This window comes from Xenia sp. Carnegie-2017, unplaced genomic scaffold (genome assembly GCF_021976095.1).
Source record: "Xenia sp. Carnegie-2017 unplaced genomic scaffold, XeniaSp_v1 HiC_scaffold_21, whole genome shotgun sequence".
NCBI lineage: Eukaryota > Metazoa > Cnidaria > Anthozoa > Malacalcyonacea > Xeniidae > Xenia > Xenia sp. Carnegie-2017.
The window spans coordinates 2,069,053-2,087,093 of NW_025813484.1; the positions used below are offsets into that span (position 1 = coordinate 2,069,053).

Below are 18,041 nucleotides of genomic sequence, written 5' to 3' on the forward strand. Positions count from 1 at the left end.
TGGGATTTTTGAGTGCCAGTATCAGCCAATCAGCGAGCAGTATTTTCTGTTTAATGCAGACATGGCAACGTAAGCCACGCGAAATGTCTGTCGTTGTTTATTAAAACTTTATCTGACTTTCAAGACTTCAAGAGCATTTAAATCATAATGCTGAGGCAGCTAAAGTCTGACAGTGATCTGGATAGAGGAGACGCTCCTGCACTAGCCGTAATACGCGCCAATGCGGAGCAAAAGGCTTTGAGAAAGGCTGTCGAGACACAAGAAGAATTGCACAGAATACGAGAACGTATTTGCTGGGTGAGTAACAAAGTTTTACTTCTGACAAATACTTTGAATTATTAATGCTTTGATCACATTTGATCAAATCTAGTTAAAAATTTGTTGCTGAGTAGCATGAGTGCAATTTTTATGATGTTTGAACTCATTGTATTGTGTGTTTAGACTCTGAGCGCCTATGAAGTTGGGGAAGAGCTTACGACAAAAATTTTGGAAGAAAAGAAAAATTCCTTTGTAAAGGAGGATGCAGAGCTTCAATTTTTTGATGATATAGTATGTTGGTGTTTGATATTTTACTATCCATAACTTAGTAAATGAACTAAGTAATGGATAGTAAAATATCAAACACCAATTGATTTGGGATGATAGTGTCACCCAGTTTAATAATGCAGTCCAGACACATAATTCTGCTCAGTTGCATAAATCATAGTTTGAATCCGGGAGTATCGTTACATGTTTGTAAATGTAGATCATCCAGGTTGGTATAGTCCTGAGAAGGAGTCAAAACTCTGAAGATGACTCTGAAGATGACTACTGCTAAGGTTGTCGAAACGTCAGTCTACAACAACAAAAACAGTCCTTCTCAGGACTATACCAACCTGGACGATCTACATTTACAAACATGTATTGTAAATTAGCATTAATTTTATTGCTGATCTTTTCTAAGGCAACTCTTACTGTTATCCTTTCTGATCCTATCGCAAAGCAAAAGGTATTTGGACTACAAAGAAGTCGAGCAAATTAAGTTACAGTTCATTACTTTTGATTATGTTTTGCCTATTTAGGCCAACATTTTAATCATTTGTTGGGTTTTGACAGTATCAACAAAAAGTGACGATATTTGTGGTTGGATATGAGGACATGTGTAGCGAGAGAAGCAAGGTGAGATTTAATTCATCTTCAATAAACAAGAAAAATCAACTAAAATGGACATTTACTTTAGGATATGACCATCACAATGTTTTTATTGTTTTATTTTAGCTGCTGATACAACTTCAACAGGTAAGAATTTTTCTAGAAAATACACTTGGATCTCACGACTATAAATTTTTCATAGTAAATTTTAATTCCTCTGGCTTCAACAACATCCTTTCTCCATTAAATAGTTTTTCAAGCAAAATTCTGCTAGTGATGATGACTTCATCATGAACACTCCAGAAATTGATTTTGACGAAGTAGAAAACAATGTCAGGTGATTTACCATTAGATACCGTAAGACGCTATATACATGAAGTATCCAATAAAATAAGTTTTCACCCTTCAATAGGGAAGCTTTGGACAAAGCTGAGAAAACAACGGAACGTTTAGCGAATATTTCTAAAGATGTGTTAAAGGTGTTTGAAATGGTGAATCCAAAAGATCATAAAAAGTATGTTGGAAATATGTTTCCTTTTTTGGTTGTTGCTTTCATATAAATCTTGAACTACTATAAAGATGATGTGTTTTATCTACCGTGACTGCTGTCGGTAACTGGTTTGACGGAGCGTCGTTTTAACCAAAATAAATATTTGTCCAATGTTTTTTTAGCGAAACAAAAAATTCTCATTTTGATTCACCAAGCATGAGACAAAGAAAGATTTCTAAACTGTTTCAATTGTGTTAAAAAATCTGAAATTTCGTTAAAAATGGTATAAGATTCAATTCATTCAAATGATTTGACTTCTTTGCTTTTGAAGGTACAAGGTATTACTGCTAACATAACTATCCTAAGGAAATGTACATTCCTTTAAATGCGTACCCAAGAAATTCCGCCGTGTATCTAAAAAGTGTGTTGAAGTCACTTGAAAACCCCACAACTAGAGTAATTTATTTTTCATTCTGACCATCGTAAAGTGTTTCCTTTCCTTGGAATGGTGATAGAAACTACACATTAAAACAATGCTTGTTATGTATACATCAATTACGGTGTTAACGTAAATGTTTTAATTAATGAGGATATCGGCTTACAGCTTCTTATAAGGTGTCCGTTGCTAAGTGTTGTGAAGCGTTCCATAGGGAATTATACTTCAACTGAATTACGTTTAGCCGTGTTCTTTTTAAGCACGCGCTAGTTTGAAAAACAAAGGTTGCATCTTACATCGAGAATTTTTATCATTTGCAAGAGAACGCGTTTCAATCAAACCAGGTTTGTTTAGCATGTGCAGGGTTCTCTGTCATGACTGGTCAATGCTTATTGTATATCCGAATATTTGAATAAAGCTTTGATATTTGATTAAGGATGACGGTTATCTTTCTGTGGGTGTTTCTTGGACATTTCTGAGAAATTATTTGAACAAATTTTACTCTATACATTTGATGTGCTGATACCTAGGCTTGTAATTGCTTTGATTTTTTACACATTTGTATGATTTGATCTCGTACCTATTTGAAAATCTTGTTTGCTTATCGTGTCTAGAAAATTACATTTTGTGTGTACATTAAACCTTTCTTAAGTTTTCCATCCTGAACTTCCTTCATTTTTTTCTTGATGTATTAAGAAGCTTGTAGCGTGAAGTTGGCTTCATCACCGAAATTTTACTTTGCTCGTAAACTGTTATTAAAAAAATAACCACAGTTTGCAGAGATCGTTAAATATTCTAGTTCGTCGCGTCATGATAAATTTATCTGCCATCGCCATCAGGAAAAGCTGTCTGAAAATACGTTCGCGAAGTTCACAGTTCAAGTCTTAAGCACATGCAGAGCTGAATGTCCGATAAACACATATCCTGCTAGTAAAGCTATTGTAATGTTTTTGCTGTCACTTTATTTCCATGCGTGAATTTTGCATACCGTAGTTGAGTGGTTTTCGTTGAAAAAATTGACTGCTTAGAGATATAATTTTCAGCGCTATAAATATTTCCAGGAGGGCTTATAGAAAGTTGAGCGTTACTTAAGTCAACTTGTGAAGTGGAAAATCAATTAGCTGCGAAAATTTTAATTTGGTGTTTAAGTTTTCTTTCATTTTTAGAGGAAAAAGAAAGTTGGAGAAAGCGTTATTTCAATCTCAACAAGATGTTGTGCACCTCACTGAAAAACTCGTCGAAGTCCAATCAGGTATTTTATGAAAGATCTTCTTTCGCTTTTTGTATGTTCTATGGAATAAATATTTCATTTGTTCCATGTGAATGACATTAAAGTTTGAAAAAGCTAAAGGCGGACAGTCAAACACGCTGTTGCATTTTTCATCTTGTTCATTGATGGTAGTTGGTTTTAAAGATTATAATTATTTTATCACAATTAACGTTGGATTTTACCTTTTCTAAACAAACATTAAAAATACAAATAATTAAACGGGAAAGTAGACACATCGAACGATAAAAGATACACGTAACTTGTTGGTAACTCGTCAGTAACATGTTCATTTGACATTCAGCTGTATTTAAAATCCAAGTATTGTGTTAAGCTTGCATAGAAATAGAGCAGGCAACAATAGAAGTCACTAAAGTACATTTAAATGTAGGTAAAGAGAGGTGACTTGTTGCTAACATGACAATAGCTAACGCGTCGCTAAAATGTTTATCTGACCTTCCGCCCCACAATTTTCATTACGATATCTTGCTGGGTTCGTCCCAGTTTAGAAGAGATTTCAAAGAAATCCAACTACGCGTGCATTTAATGCGTGGTGTAAAATCGATGCAATAATTTTCAATGAAATTCTCTTGCTTCTCAAAAATGAAAAAAAAAACGTCTATTTTTGTCATCGTATAGATTTTGAAGAGACGAAAACAAAATTAGCCACACTAACGCAGACAGTTGACTTGAAAGAGGCGGAACTCGACAGGTGATTATCTTTAGTAAAATTATATACTATCCTCGAGATGTATGTAAAACATTGAGTTTATGTTTGCTTTATTGAAATGTTTCTGCTAGTGAAAAAACAAATCTTGTGTTGGATGTAATTTTCATTGTTCTTTTAAAGGATAAAGACAGAGTTTAACGTCAATAAGGTGAGAGCTGCTTTTTTTATCTCTTACTGTAAACTGTCGCATTATTGAAGGTTCGTGCGATAGTAGTATTGGACTTTAGATGATAAATATTTTTTAAAACTGCTTCTTTAGGGTTTTGAGAAAGAATGTGAGAATTACAAGAAAGCTTTACAAGCTAAGGACGAACAATTAAAAACTTTGAAAGTAGTAAGTGTATAGAAAAACATGTAAAAACATGAAAAGATTCAATTGGTTTCTCCTGTATCTGAATTCTTTTTACTCTACATATGCAGCAAATGGAAGAAACGGAGATGTCGCTTTCACAAGCGGAAAGCAAGTACGACGATTATGTAGAGATGTGTCGAAATTTGAGAGATGAAAATCAGTATTTGAGGGATGAAACTGAAAGGAAAACTAACGAACAAGAAGAGAGGATTACACAGATCACGAAAGGTTTTTTATAAACTATTCTCGTAATTGTCTTTCTATTTATTTGGATAAAGTTGATGGTTTGTTGGATTACATTGAATTGAAAACATCGTTTTCCTTTTTAGATCTTCAAAATAAATATGAAGCAGAATTAAGCGAATTGAAGACGATGAAGAATAAAGAGTTAAACCAACTGAAAGATGCACACGAAGAAGAACTGCTTGGACTAAAAGGAAAACTTTCTGTAAGTCACAAGTCAAAGTTGACCAAAGAAAGATATGAAAGATATGTAGCTACTTGTCAGAATTATGTTACATACTATATGCAGCTAGCAATGCTTCGGGCGTTTGAAATTGTTGATTGAGATTACGAGATCAATTAAATAATTTATTTGATGTTAAACTTTTTTTGTTGTTTGTTGAGTGCTCATGAATGTTGTTCATTTTAGTTTCAAAGGCGTTCAATTACAACGTCGTCGACCAGAGATGATAGCATACCCCTTGAAAGTCGAGGCTCGGCTACGTTCTCAACCACACAATCTGATGATGCATTGCAAGCGTTGAGTACATGGAAATCATCTGCGAAAACCTCGCGAACAATTGTAGAAATAAGGGTAAGTTTAACTCTGCTGACAATGTCCTGTTTTTTCAAAAAATACTAACGTAAAAAATCGACAGGAGACTGTATTGCATCTTTTTTGTTGCCTTGTTGCCATGAAGTGCTTGTTGACAAACTGCAACATGTCCGACCAAATGGAATTGTGTGAACACGCACTTTGATGTCACTCCTCAAGTTCAATATCCTTATATATTTTTAAAACAAGTAATGTTATGACAACATCCACATTTCTCAAGTGTAGTTAGAAATTATACTTGTTGTCCAATTGAGTTTCTATGTTTGAATAAAACTGTACTTGGTAGCATATTTTACCACTAAACATATGTGTAAATTTCAAATTGCAGACATCAGAAACATCACTTGAAAAAACGTACTCTTCCGACATGATTTCCGAAGAAAAAAGCTCTGCGATGTCGGAATTAGAAAGTAGAAAGATGGCCGATACAACAGAGCCCGCCACTCTTAAGACAGCGGAAACAATAAAGACAAGTAAAGACTCACTTTTGGTTGAAAGGTTTTTAAAAAGCAGGCAATGGTTTACATTAGAATTTACTTTGAGAATTTACTTTTATAGTTGAAAGATCGTGTCAAACTGATGACTTCATAGAAAATCTGGATGAAATGAATGAACTGCATAAATTGAAATCCAAAAAAGATCTATTGGAAATCGAACGTGATATGGTGAGTACTGAAGATGTGATAGTTAGGCTTTCTTATTTTTAACGTACAATGTTGAAAACGCAATTTAATGTCGCCTTAAAGAGTGTATATAATGGTGTAATTCATGTTTAGTTTCCTGATTGGCTCATTTTTTTTTAATCTTGTGTAGGTCAAAACGCCGACAGAAGAGCTGCCCCAGAAATTAGACGAATATAAAAGCAAGGTATTTCACGAAAGTTTATTGCATAACGTGAAGTTTAAATGCGTTTTTCATTGTTAAGTCAATGCAATTTACACGACGTCTTTTCTAAAGTTTTCTGAAGTTGAGCAGCAATTACGAGAAGAGATTTTACAATGGAAACTTAGAGTAAGTTATAAAAGTAAACTTGTATGAATTACAAAGTACGCATAAATGAATATACATGTATCATCATAAAATAAGTATGATGACTCTTATCCTTGAACACCAATCATCGCGATTTCTGCGTACATTTGTTTGTAGTTCAACAACAAGTCTCTTGCCTTAGATGAATTAAGTAAAAATCAGGAGGCCCAGTCAAAGGTAAGGCTTTTCGTTTTAATAGTTGTGTGTTTTACTTGCTTATACGTATAAGAATGAATGCTGCCTGCCAAAAGATAAAACAAATGGCTGTCCACATTTGAAGCGATACAAATTGTTAAGTTTACTTTACAATTTGTTATTTTTTTTCTTGTACTTGTGGACACAGGAAAACCAAAACTTGTTGGAACAACTGGCTCTAGCTCAAAACGAGAAGGTATGGGTCATCTTGTTTCAAAGTTTTATTTATTTTCACTGACCCTCGATGCTCTATAACCTTTGCAATGAATTACAATGATTGAGTTGCAATGTTGTTTTTCAACAGATGGACGCTGAAAATGAGGCAGAAAGAGCAATTTTAGAACTTGTAAGTTGTTTATTTTTGTTGTTGTCGACGGAATTTCTATATAAATGATAGAGATGTTAGAATTCTCAATGCTTCTAGGAGGAAATGAAGGCTGAGAAAGATAGCATTTCAGATGTAAGTTGATTGTTAATGCATTATTGATATAATGGTTGGTGATGGATAGCAATACTTATTTTTGCGTTGTTTTACTGTTCGGTTGAAGATGACAGATATGATAGAAGAAAAGGATAACGTCATTTCTACTGAGAGCAAGACAACTGTCGCAACAGAAATTCTTGATTGTTTGCAAACGGCCCATGATAACGAAAGAACCTCACTGGTTGGTTTTAATTTAATGGTTTCCTGCTTTTCAATCTTTATTTCACCTGTTTAGCCCCCACCCCATCTTTTAATGGACGTAGAGAGTCAGTCCGACTGTCTGCTGAGTCCCTATAAAAGAGTTAAAACATGAAATAAAGTGCTGCAATCAGGACACTCTCATATCACGAACTTTCAATGAAAGTTTTACGGCATTCTGAGTGGCGAAAGCTCAAACAAGTCGCATTGCGTAAACTGTCAGGTAGTAAATGCACGACATGTCAGTCGTGTAGTCGATCAGTGCATCGATTCTCTTTTTATTTTTCTATAAACAGTGGTAAGATAAGGAAAACTGATTAGTCCTTATACCACAACAACGATAGATGTCTTAGTCATAGTGCGTACATCAAAATTTGTAAAGGTCCCTGTACACCCTGTATATCTGTATAAGTTCTTATGCGTATTTTCACGAACTCAAACAATGGGGGGCTTATGTACTGGGCTTAATGCATGCACTATACTATAACAGTAAACGAGACAGTCAAATCGTGAAAGATAGGTATAAAGTGTATGAATCATGCTTAAAATGTATGAGAAATGTTTAACAATGTCTTAAATTATGAAAAAAGAAGGAAATTGTTTAAAATATTTCAGTATCCTTTGATGTTACAGTACTCTCGTAAACAAAAAGATAAAATTCCAAAGCATAAAACCCCGCATGCGCAGATGTTTTCTCTATTAAATTGCGACTTAGCGAGCTATTTACCCCAAACTTGGTTTTAGTGGATCCAGTTGGTCGTTGTCTTGACTATGAACTCAAAAAATTGGTCAGGCGGAACGCGCGCGCATGCGTTTAATGCGCATGCTCAGATAATTTCTTTTATAATTTGTGACCAAGCGATTTAATTATTTCCAAATTGACGCAAATACATCCAGCTGGTCCTTGCCATGACTTTGAAGTTGAACTTTTTCTCAAGTGGACTGCGCATGCTCAGATGATTTCTCACATTATATGTGATCCAAATGATCCATTTGCTTTGAAAGCAATGCAAATTTGCCCAGTTAGTTATTCCCTGACTATGAGCTCAAACAATTCGCCAAATGATTGAGTATGGACCCAGATGTCTACTCTCTAATGATGCTATTTTCTAACATTACAGGTATCAGCCGACATGCAATGTGCTAGTACCCAGGTTTCTCGTAAACCCAGTGCCAGAAGCTCAGTGAACAGTGATATGTTAGACATACGAGGTGTTGGTACCCAGGTCTCTCGCAGACCAAGTGCGAGAAGCTCACCGAACAGTGATACGTTAGACATACGATGTGGTAGTACCCAGGTCTCTAGCAAGCCAAGCGCTAAAAGCTTAGCAAACAATGATACGACAGATGAGCCGGAGATCGTGGTGCTTGTGCAAGGATTGGATGTTCCGGATAATAAATTTGATGTGAGTATGAAGTTAAATAACTAGAAATCGTTTTCTCATTTTCTACTATTTGTTTCATCATTGATAATAAATCTGCGAAAAGATTTTTAATGAAGGGAGTAAGAGGGCGTGATATATATGAAAAGGTATGTTTATATAAAATGGTGGTACAAATAAGATGAAGGCGCGGTATGTAACGTACTCTCGAAAGTCTTAATATTTTTTGTGCAAATAAAGGCTTTAAAAATAAGCAAAAACTGATCAAGCCATTTAATTTTTACTGAAATCAACGCATTCCATTCATCACATTTGTTGCAATTTACAGAATGAAATGGACGCAAATAAACTTACACTACCAACGCGCTCAAATACGTCGACTGCGAGCATTGGTCGAGTCCGCTCCAGACTTATACGAACGGCAATAAAAGATCATCGCGTCATAGAGGAGACCGTGAAAACACACGAAATGATCTCGAAGTTTAAAGTGGACATTGTCATATGGCTAGAACAACACGGCCTGGGGCATAAGACCGAGTTGCTTAACTCAATACCTGATGTACCATTAGATAAGGTATTAAATAGACACTTTAAATGGACGAGTTTTGAAAGTTTTATTTGCAAACATGTTTTGACTTAACTTAATTAATCCATCTTTAAGTCGAAAAATGTTTTCAAATAAAACTTTTAAAAAGATCATGCTATAATACTATATATGTGATAAGATCTGTAGTCTAGCTTTATATGTGATCTTATCGTATATATACTGTGCATAATCTTCTCTGGTATATCTCTACTTAAATATAAAATACCAATGCCAAATCTTTACAGCAATGATCTTTTCGTACAGAAACATTTACGGGGGGTACTAGGGAAAATTTTTGGATTAGGGTGGAAGTGGTGAAACTATACTATATAAAATAAAAATCGAGAATAAAATTAAATAAATTGATTGTAGATTTCTGTTTCCTTTTTCTGCTTAGGGAGATGAAATCGACATTTTAAAAAACATATCTTCTATTCGAAACATCACACATCAGGTAAATCATAAATTCATTGGTGCACACCTCGTAAACATGTCTCATAAAATGGAAAAAACAATGCAAAAAATAAGACTTTCTATAAATATGGATATTTTGACTGTGTGATCTATTTTTCCAGGTTCTCGATGCTCTGTGGCAAATAACCAAAGATGATTATTCTTGGTCTCATCATAAACTGGTTGACGGCGATGAAACACCAGAAGAAATGGACGTTGGCCATAATCTTGGACATCACGATAGTGAAGTAGAAGCAGAGATGGATATTGGTTATGATGATCCCTATACTGAATTAGGAGCAGAAAAGGATATTGGTTATGATGATCCCTCTGCTGAAGAAGGAGCAGAAAAGGATGCTCAAGATGGTCAGAGACCATCCCTAGAGTCTCCCGAGAAAATTTCAGAAATCGATGGTGCTTCCACTTCCGTTCATCAAGAACCAAATTTACAAGGTAATATTTTTCTTATATTAACGCATTTAATTTGCTTGTTCCACATACGAGCAGTAACGTACTAGACCTTTTTGTTTGCTTTTGCTATGCAAATAAAACTGTGTTCACTGCATTTAAAAAAAATATATTTCTGCATGCTATTTATAAGACCACATCCCTGTTCACGATAACCATCATTTTGAAATTACGACATAAAAGGATGTGAATTTCATGGGACTATTATCCTTGATGTTTGTGTGTGTTCTCAGGAAATATTGTTTTTCATCAAATAAGTACAATCAGGATTTTTATCAATTAAAGAAACGGTCCAAGTTCTTAAAAAATATTGCATTAGCTCAACTTCATTAGACTGAAACCATTGCTACGTATTATCCTTCGAGCAATGTCACCAAGTTCCTCATGTTTGAGAGCAAAGGCAGATTAGGCACAAAATCGATAAATATTTGACTGATTTTTGCCTGGAGTGTTAATGATATTCCATTTCCAGATCGATCGATTCAGACTATATTCGTCCCTCGAGGGGCTCCCACAACACCCAAAGGTTACACGCGTCTTCTCCACGAATATAACAATCTAAATGAGGAGTACAATATGCTGACTCAGCAGCTGCAAGACAGCGTGAAATCTTACCAAGAACAGATCAGCCAGAACGCCACAGTCATGAACGAAATGCAGGAAACGATCAATAACCTCAAAACACAGCTGATGGAAAAATTCCAGGTCATGGTGCATCACTTCAGGTATGTTTATTATCTATCTTCTTTTCATTTCTCGTTTCATATTTTTCTTACGTTTTGTCTGTTTTCTTCTCAATCAGAGATTTCTTCTGTTTTTCGTTGAAAAATAATTATGAAAAATTGTTGCGTTGTTTCATGTTCGTGCTTTATTATCAAGCAGCCCGTGGTATCTTCCATGATGTTTACGCGTTTGGACGCAGAACGAAACGTGAAAACGATGAAGCGTGCAATTTTGGCAAAACGACTCTCGCCAGACTCATATGATACAGTTGTTCGTGAAATGAGCTGTTATGTCAGTTTACCTACGAGAAGGCTGGCTGAACTTATAAAGAGATACAGACACCATTGCATGATGCGAGATGTCGGTATGTACAGCTGAAGGGGTGGCATATTTGCTTGTAATTATGTCTGAACACGCAATAATTCTGAATTTTCACTTATGCATTTTTTCACCGCACAGAAGACAATCTAAAACCAGAGCAAATGGCGAATGTCGACGTATATCAGCTACAAGAAAAAATGGAGCATCTTCAGAAAGCACGTGCTGTGAGATGGAATGAGAAAATGGAAGAGATAAGCAAAGAACGGAATGAACTCGGCAATCGGATCACGTCAAATTTAAAAGAAATCGAAGAAAGTTCTGGGATTTTTCTCATAAAACCTGTATACTCGTACATGTCTAGGTAAGCATTGCTATTCTTTGTGTTATCACAGTTAAAAATTGTTTTGCTTTTACATGACGTCATGAACTTTCTTGCAACTTTCTATTTCAGAAGCTCTGAAGGAGAAAGGACGACACATCCTGTGATATGCAAAAAGCGAACTCCTCAAACCCTTAAGGGAGTTCGGGAATCCTCGTGTGTCCCTGGTAATCCATTAGGCAAGATGCGTATACCTACATCGACATTGATAAAGGAACGTGGAATGTGAGTTTAACTATGACGTGTTCTTTTCAACCCCCTTCCTTTGTGTATAGTGTCTGCCACATGGTATGCAAAGATCTTGGATGCATTCAAAGACTTTCCGTGCCTTAGGATACTATAGACTTCCCAAATTCAAAGGCTTACGAAAGTTGTGGTATGATTGACATCGTTACTGCGCATCCTCAGATGATTTCTTTGATAATTTGCAACTAAGTGAGCTAATTGCCACTAGGGTAGGGCAAGTATATGTAACTGGCTGTTGTCATGACTATGAACAATTGGTTCAGTTGACTGCGCATGCTCAAGCACTTTAAAAAACATCCACTGCTTCTTTACTAGATGAATGATTCTCGTGTATCCGAAAATGGATTAGATTATGAACATGATTTTGGATTAGAAAATGGATTAGAAATGGATTTAGATTATGAAAATGGATTAGATTAGAAAATGGATTCACTGCTTTCTTTACTAGATGAATGATTCTCGTGTATCCGAAAATGGATTAGATTATGAACAGCATAATCCTATACCAAGGCTACTGGCGATGGACATCAACCGGTTTACTTTAAGTAAAAATTTAATAAGGTTGGTTAGTGTGCGTTATTAGTTGGCTGTTTTCCAGTCTTTGTCAGACAAAACAAAGTTTTTATTCGAGATTTTTATCCTACAAAACAGTAATGTCATAGATATCGATTCTGGACATCGTGGTATTCGACAGTATGTTGCTGTAGAACGACCAATTGGAACGTCAAATAACCACTTGAATACTGACTGTAAGTCTGTTCTTTATGCGCATGCACGTCATTGATAACGGGGTCCGTCTTTCGGAAAGTTTGATAGCGTGAGCACGCTTGTGGCGTCAATTCACTGTTTGATGCAAGTGAATCATCGAGAACTACTGTTGAACAATAAAATTGTTTTGCAATGGAAAATTTTTAGAAGCCGTGCTGAAAGATTTTCGTTTTGTAAATCTTTCATTTTCTGTTTCAACCCGGGGCTGTGAAAACCAGTGACAAATACAAATATGTAAAGTCTTATCAAATAGATAAGATTCTAGTAGCATTACTGACGCGAAAGGTAATATAGATGAAACGTAAATCGGTCAAACATACCTACAACAAAATGGCGCAAACTGATCTACTATGATGGATTCATCATAAGAAAAAACTTTAAGTTGATATAGTCTCGCTTTTTCATTGTAAATTTTACAAATCTCGCTTTGTGATTACGACTAATGACAAATCTTTCAAGGTATGAATCAGTTTCTGGTTGCAAATGTTTTTTTGTCTCTGTGCTGTACCATGTTATACCGATTCCTGCAACCATTTCTATGAAATATTTTATCGGCTGTTTCTAGGTGTGTGGAAAGTGCCATCCCCATCGCGTCATGAACTTCCAATTGACAACTGCCCTTCCAATATTATTGCACACTATCCTGCATTACCACCAATTAACCTTCAGCGCTCATGCATGCCCTCAACGAACACACCCAACCAACCATCATCATCTTCCCTATCTTTGGCATCGCTTGAGGAAAACATTGCCGCATCATAAGGTTCATTTCTTAACTTTATACAGCAAAATCCATCAAGTCACTTTTTCATTAGAAAATTTTAAGAACCTGTTTAACAACGAGTACAATTTCTATAAAACATGTAAAGCTAACTTGAAAGATCTAGGTTCTTATATGCAAGATTTTCCTATATTTATGACTCCATTTAGTTTAAAATCAAACGTCCTTTACATCACTTGGATAGACGACAGTGTACACGTGCTAAATCTCGAAGATTCTTCTTTATGAATAATCTTTTGTCGAATTACTGATGGATTCTGATTGTAACGACCAGCTGGAAAAGTTGAACGTTGGTTGGTGCTCTCTTCAGAAGAAATTTAGTTCATTTTTGAACATTTAGGAGAAGATTGTTTAATACTCTTTTGCTGATTTTAGAAAGTTTTTAAATTTTTGTGTCATAAATTGCCAAATTTTGTAATTGTATAAAGTATTTTTGACTTTATAAAATGTAAAGTATATTTTGTAAATATGTATAAATTATTGAGGTTTGATAAAATAAATGTTGTCACCATTCATATCATCAAACGTTCTTACTCCTCATCGTGTGCACACAAGTTACATGACGTAATGGCCAAACCCAGCCTCTAAAGGTCACGTGGCTCATGAATGAGTACTCCAGGTTTAGGTTATGTGGCGATCAGCTTTATTCAAGTTTTGTGTCTCCAGCAGTAACATAGACGAGCCACTCATTTCTAAAATCCAATTCTTTTTCACGTTTGTGCTGTTGCTTTAATATTTAACCTAAAACTTAAATTTCTCGTTGCTAATTTTTACTTTAGTTTTGCTAGTTTTTATTTTGAAACCTGTAATCAATATACTGTGTGCCAACAATTGCAATCTGAACGTTTCTTAATTTGTTTTCATCCTTTTCAAATACGTCTTCTTCGGAATCCTCTCCTTTACAAGTTAGTATACACAACCGATAAACAAGCAATGCTAGCGAAATGGCATTTTTTACCGTATAGAAAATATGCATTTCACTGTCTACGGAGTACTCAACGGTACAATAAAGTCTGAACAGCAAGAATGGTCCATCCATCATAAACATCCCAGTCAGAATTCCATATATGTCTCCATGTAAATCAAATTGTCTTTTTCCTGACTCTGAGAATACATCTTTAAATGCTTTGAACCCTTTACGTTCCTTCGTGACCACGTTCTTCCCTCGAGATTTATCGTTCATTGCTCGAGAATGACCTTCCACTTTTTTGCTCCATCTTTCCTTGATTTTCTCTATGTAATCTTCTTTAGCCTTCCTGTCGTCACTGCTACTTGCTTTCAAGTACGCTTCGTGAACTCCGACCTGAAGGTAATAAGCTTTGAATTTCAATTATACTCATGGGGTAGATGAAATTTTTCGCAATATCTTTATCAGGAATGATCTGATGATGAAACTGTTTTAAATACTCTTTACTAGTGTCATCATTTGGAATGATCAATTTGGAAACTTCGGTCCTAATATACTCCAGTCTAGTGTTTTCATTGGGTGTGAACTGATGTCAAAACTTAAGTCCTTATATACTCCAGTCTAGTATCTTCGTTAGGAGTAAATTGATGTCAGAACTTTGGTTTTTTACCGAGAAGTTTTTAATCGAAACGATCTGAAATTCAATCTTGGTGTTGAATTTTCTGCTCATTCTTTAGTCTCACCTTGTTGACTTTTTGCTTCTTCTTGTGTTTGTCACCTCTTTTTGTTGCCTTGGTAACGAAACAGAACGACAACAAGGACCAAGAAAAGACAAACAAAGTTGCCATGGTAATGTGCTGTCGATACTTCAGGTTTTCCTCGTCAAATAACTCAAATACTTCAAGGATGTCAGCTGCAATACCCACGTAGCCAATCAATAACGCAGAAAGCTGCTCACGTGTTATGGCGCCGCGCGGTAGGAGCCAGCGACCGATGATGATGCCAATTGTCAGTCCCAGTGCCCCAACTTTCTCGGCTATAGCCTCCTTGGAAAGATTAGTCCAAATTGTCTACAAACCATACAGTTTGTTAGATAAATATTAATACGAGTACGTATGTCTTTTCAGGAGGATTTTATCAAACCCATGGACTTCAATATTTAGTTGCCAAGCAGTGGTGAGGGCTAGAGTGTAAAACTCCTGCAGCAATTTACTGCAAACGTTAACACTTATCAAGTTTCTGACTGACGGAATGCACTAACATTCACAAAATATATACATTGACAGAATAGATGCACTGTAAACCATATAGTTACAAATGCACTTCTAACTGCCTTCATCAATGGTTGTCTTTTTAGAGAATTTTCAATTCCCATTCCTTCTCATCATCTATGCCTAACTCCTTTGCAACGGTCTGCAACCTCTCCACATGCTTTGGAACATAAAACCATGCAATGTTTAACACAATGTTGTATTTCTCTTCGGTGTACATACCTTTCCTACATGTATTGTATTGGTAACGTTGGTCACGTGATTTTTTGGCTGAAAGCGTAGCTGGTATCTTTCGTTGTAAAGGTCAATTTCCATCGTCCAAATTGAAGGTAGAACGCTCATAATGTATAGAAAACAACTTGGCCAAAAACTACGTGAAATGAAAAAAAAAGTAGTTTATTTTATGTGTATGAAATTTCTAGGTGTTTGTTTTTTATATAAGTATTTCATCAGTATTTATTTAATGCTGAAACAGAAGTTCCGTCATCTATATTAATGCAGTCTTCGAGGGGTAAGGAATGCTTAGTAGTTGACGCTGAAACCTCAATTGAACTGTGACATACATTAAGCACAACCAACATGTTTTTATCTTTTTCTACTTACTATTTGTACTCGACGCCTCGTCTTACTAAAACCGTGTAAGCGCTCTCTATCATTAGTAAAAACAGAAAGAATACTGGCCACCATTGTGTAGGATCTTCCTTTTTTTGCACCACCAAAAATATCGCAAAAAATCCATGGACTATGAATAGAGTTCGCGTTAAAATGGCCGCAAAAAAGCTCGGTATTCCATTAATTGTCTTTAAGTAGTAGGACCATTCCATGTTTTCCAAAAACCGGTTTCCTCTGGACGTTACGATGTTATGAACTTCGAGAATATTATTGCGCTTTTGCTAAGGTAGTCATGGTAATTTGTATCATTAAAATGTGGTAACTAACTCATCATTTAAAGGTACAATTGTATTACGGATAAGTGTTGTTGTTAACGATCCTACGATTATATTTTTATTGACGCCATTCAGACCTGCAGAAAACTACACGCTGCTGTTATCTAGCTATCAAAATAGCAAGATTACGCGTAGTTTTGGTGGGTCAAATGAAAATTTCAAGGCTTTCATCCTCTAAGCGTATTCAATCGATTCTTCATTCAAACAAATCAGAAATTGTGAGCGTGTTAGCTTTGTAAAGACAAGCGTAATCATTTACAGGTTTATTAAAGGTGTGATTAAAATGAAGATGTCCGGCAATAGGCCCTTAATCACTACACTTCTTTTTATTTCGCATTTCTTTTGACGTAAGTTGTAGTGCTTGTAGTAGTTGTCTTAAAATGTCTTTGTTTGGCTTTGTCTTGCCGACTTGTGATTGTCTTTTACTGTCTTTTTCTCCAGGAAGTTCACTGTTAAACCCTCGATTAAAACACAGTTTTGTTAAAGCGTGGACAAAGGTAGTTTTAGTTTAATCGACTGACTCTACTCCTTTCTTCGCACTCAATCAAGATTGGCCACCAAAGTTGCATTTTTTAGCCGTATAGTTGAACATTTCCGTTTCAAATATTGTTTCTTACATTCTAGCGGAAATTAGAAATTTCTTTTCTGTCGTTCTGTTGTTAGCCTTAATCATTGAACCAATATAAAATTAAGATGAGTAAAAATTTCCATTGTTGAATCTTTGAATACTCGAGTTCTTTCACTAAGGAACAACGATGGACTTTTTATCACGCATGATATTAAACTGATTTGCATAACCATTTCTTCCCTCCTTTCCGTTTTTACCTTAAAGTTTGGACACTAAAAATTTTTCGATGAAAATTAATACATGGGCAAAATTTTGTTCAATTTCCCCCATTTTACTTACCTTCTTTATACCATGTGAACGAGTAAGTAAATTCTTTACATAACGAGAGCAAAAAGAAATAGTTATTAGACTATGTAGAGTCATTCTTTTGAATGCAAAAATGCTGATTGAACCATCTTAAATTGAAAGCAAAAATGTATTATTTTCTACTTTTATTTCAAGCGTATTAAGATTTCGTTTAATCCTATTTTCCAGCAGCTTCATGTTTATATTTCGATATTTGACCGTGCTATTTGCTCAATTTTACACTCGTCCTGTTTAGATTTTCAAATGACATCCGACATCTCTCGTAGTTCGTGTGTGATGAAAATATCGCTTTTTACTCAAAGTTCACATGAGAATTTCGACACTCAACAATAAGAGTCGTGATAATGTTTCGGTTGAGTGTTTTTGTTGCCTTTTTTTCTGTGTTTTCTTGTGTAGAATCGTCTCTGTGGAAGAATGGGATCGTATTCACTGGTAAAGTGTTGAACATCAGTCAAGATACGCGAATCATTTCTGTCCAAATCGTGAAGAACTTGTTAATGCGTAATAATGTAAAAGTCGATGCTGTTGTCACCTTACAAAATTCTGACGATGGTGGGATTAACTTGAATGAATTGACAAAAGATTGTTCATATTTTTTACGTTGCCTTTGGAAGACAACATTTTTGAATTGCTTCATTATTGGATTGTCAAACATCATGATTTCTTGAATGTTCCTCCTGGCAATTTTGAAGGTATTTGGCATGTGTGTGTTTTATCATGTGCAC

The 18,041-nt window shown here is 35.4% G+C and overlaps 3 protein-coding genes across 4 annotated transcripts; 2 read left to right on the forward strand and 1 right to left on the reverse strand.

Moving 5' to 3' along the window:
• Positions 1-4: 4 nt before the first annotated feature.
• Positions 5-11,251, forward strand: LOC124444288 (coiled-coil domain-containing protein 18-like). 2 transcript variants are annotated; one of them, XR_006947932.1, is made up of 30 exons: positions 5-297; positions 442-549; positions 944-988; positions 1,096-1,158; positions 1,258-1,278; positions 1,383-1,468; positions 1,544-1,645; positions 3,224-3,309; positions 3,964-4,036; positions 4,175-4,202; positions 4,314-4,388; positions 4,475-4,634; positions 4,736-4,854; positions 5,059-5,223; positions 5,573-5,717; positions 5,803-5,909; positions 6,058-6,111; positions 6,202-6,255; positions 6,391-6,450; positions 6,617-6,664; positions 6,773-6,814; positions 6,893-6,928; positions 7,017-7,133; positions 8,272-8,556; positions 8,861-9,106; positions 9,516-9,572; positions 9,694-10,024; positions 10,512-10,764; positions 10,922-11,126; positions 11,222-11,251. XR_006947932.1 is itself a non-coding variant. In XM_046994866.1 (29 exons), the coding sequence occupies exons 1-29, from the start codon at positions 148-150 to the stop codon at positions 10,938-10,940; spliced, it is 3,138 nt and encodes a 1,045-aa protein (XP_046850822.1). In that variant the 5' UTR covers positions 5-147; the 3' UTR covers positions 10,941-11,126. The 2 variants fall into 2 exon arrangements, 1 of the variants encoding a protein (XP_046850822.1); XM_046994866.1 differs by lacking the exon at positions 11,222-11,251 and having other exon boundaries at positions 10,919-11,126.
• Positions 11,252-11,968: 717 nt separating this feature from the next.
• LOC124444291 lies at positions 11,969-13,729 on the forward strand. The gene is made up of 3 exons (XM_046994871.1): positions 11,969-12,269; positions 12,360-12,457; positions 13,042-13,729. Exons 1-3 carry the CDS (start codon positions 12,157-12,159, stop codon positions 13,236-13,238), a joined length of 408 nt encoding a protein of 135 aa, XP_046850827.1. The 5' UTR covers positions 11,969-12,156; the 3' UTR covers positions 13,239-13,729.
• Positions 13,730-14,041: 312 nt separating this feature from the next.
• Positions 14,042-16,259, reverse strand: LOC124444501 (transmembrane protein 26-like). Its single transcript, XM_046995127.1, has 4 exons — positions 16,039-16,259; positions 15,658-15,805; positions 14,908-15,234; positions 14,042-14,560 (listed from the first exon to the last, which is right to left on the reverse strand). Exons 1-4 carry the CDS (start codon positions 16,257-16,259, stop codon positions 14,042-14,044), a joined length of 1,215 nt encoding a protein of 404 aa, XP_046851083.1.
• Positions 16,260-18,041: the final 1,782 nt, after the last annotated feature.

Coding starts and splice junctions, on each gene's coding strand:
- LOC124444288 (XM_046994866.1), top strand. CDS start 148: ATGCTGAGGCAGCTAAAGTCTGACAGTGATCTGGATAGAGGAGACGCT. Junction 1,279..1,382: donor TGCTGATACAACTTCAACAG/GTAAGAATTTTT, acceptor TCCATTAAATAG/TTTTTCAAGCAAAATTCTGC. Junction 4,635..4,735: donor GATTACACAGATCACGAAAG/GTTTTTTATAAA, acceptor TTTCCTTTTTAG/ATCTTCAAAATAAATATGAA.
- LOC124444291 (XM_046994871.1), top strand. CDS start 12,157: ATGAATGATTCTCGTGTATCCGAAAATGGATTAGATTATGAACAGCAT. Junction 12,270..12,359: donor TTAAGTAAAAATTTAATAAG/GTTGGTTAGTGT, acceptor CCTACAAAACAG/TAATGTCATAGATATCGATT. Junction 12,458..13,041: donor TAACCACTTGAATACTGACT/GTAAGTCTGTTC, acceptor GGCTGTTTCTAG/GTGTGTGGAAAGTGCCATCC.
- LOC124444501 (XM_046995127.1), bottom strand. CDS start 16,259: ATGGAATGGTCCTACTACTTAAAGACAATTAATGGAATACCGAGCTTT. Junction 15,806..16,038: donor CGAGGCGTCGAGTACAAATA/GTAAGTAGAAAA, acceptor CATTTCACGTAG/TTTTTGGCCAAGTTGTTTTC. Junction 15,235..15,657: donor ATACAATACATGTAGGAAAG/GTATGTACACCG, acceptor TATGGTTTGTAG/ACAATTTGGACTAATCTTTC.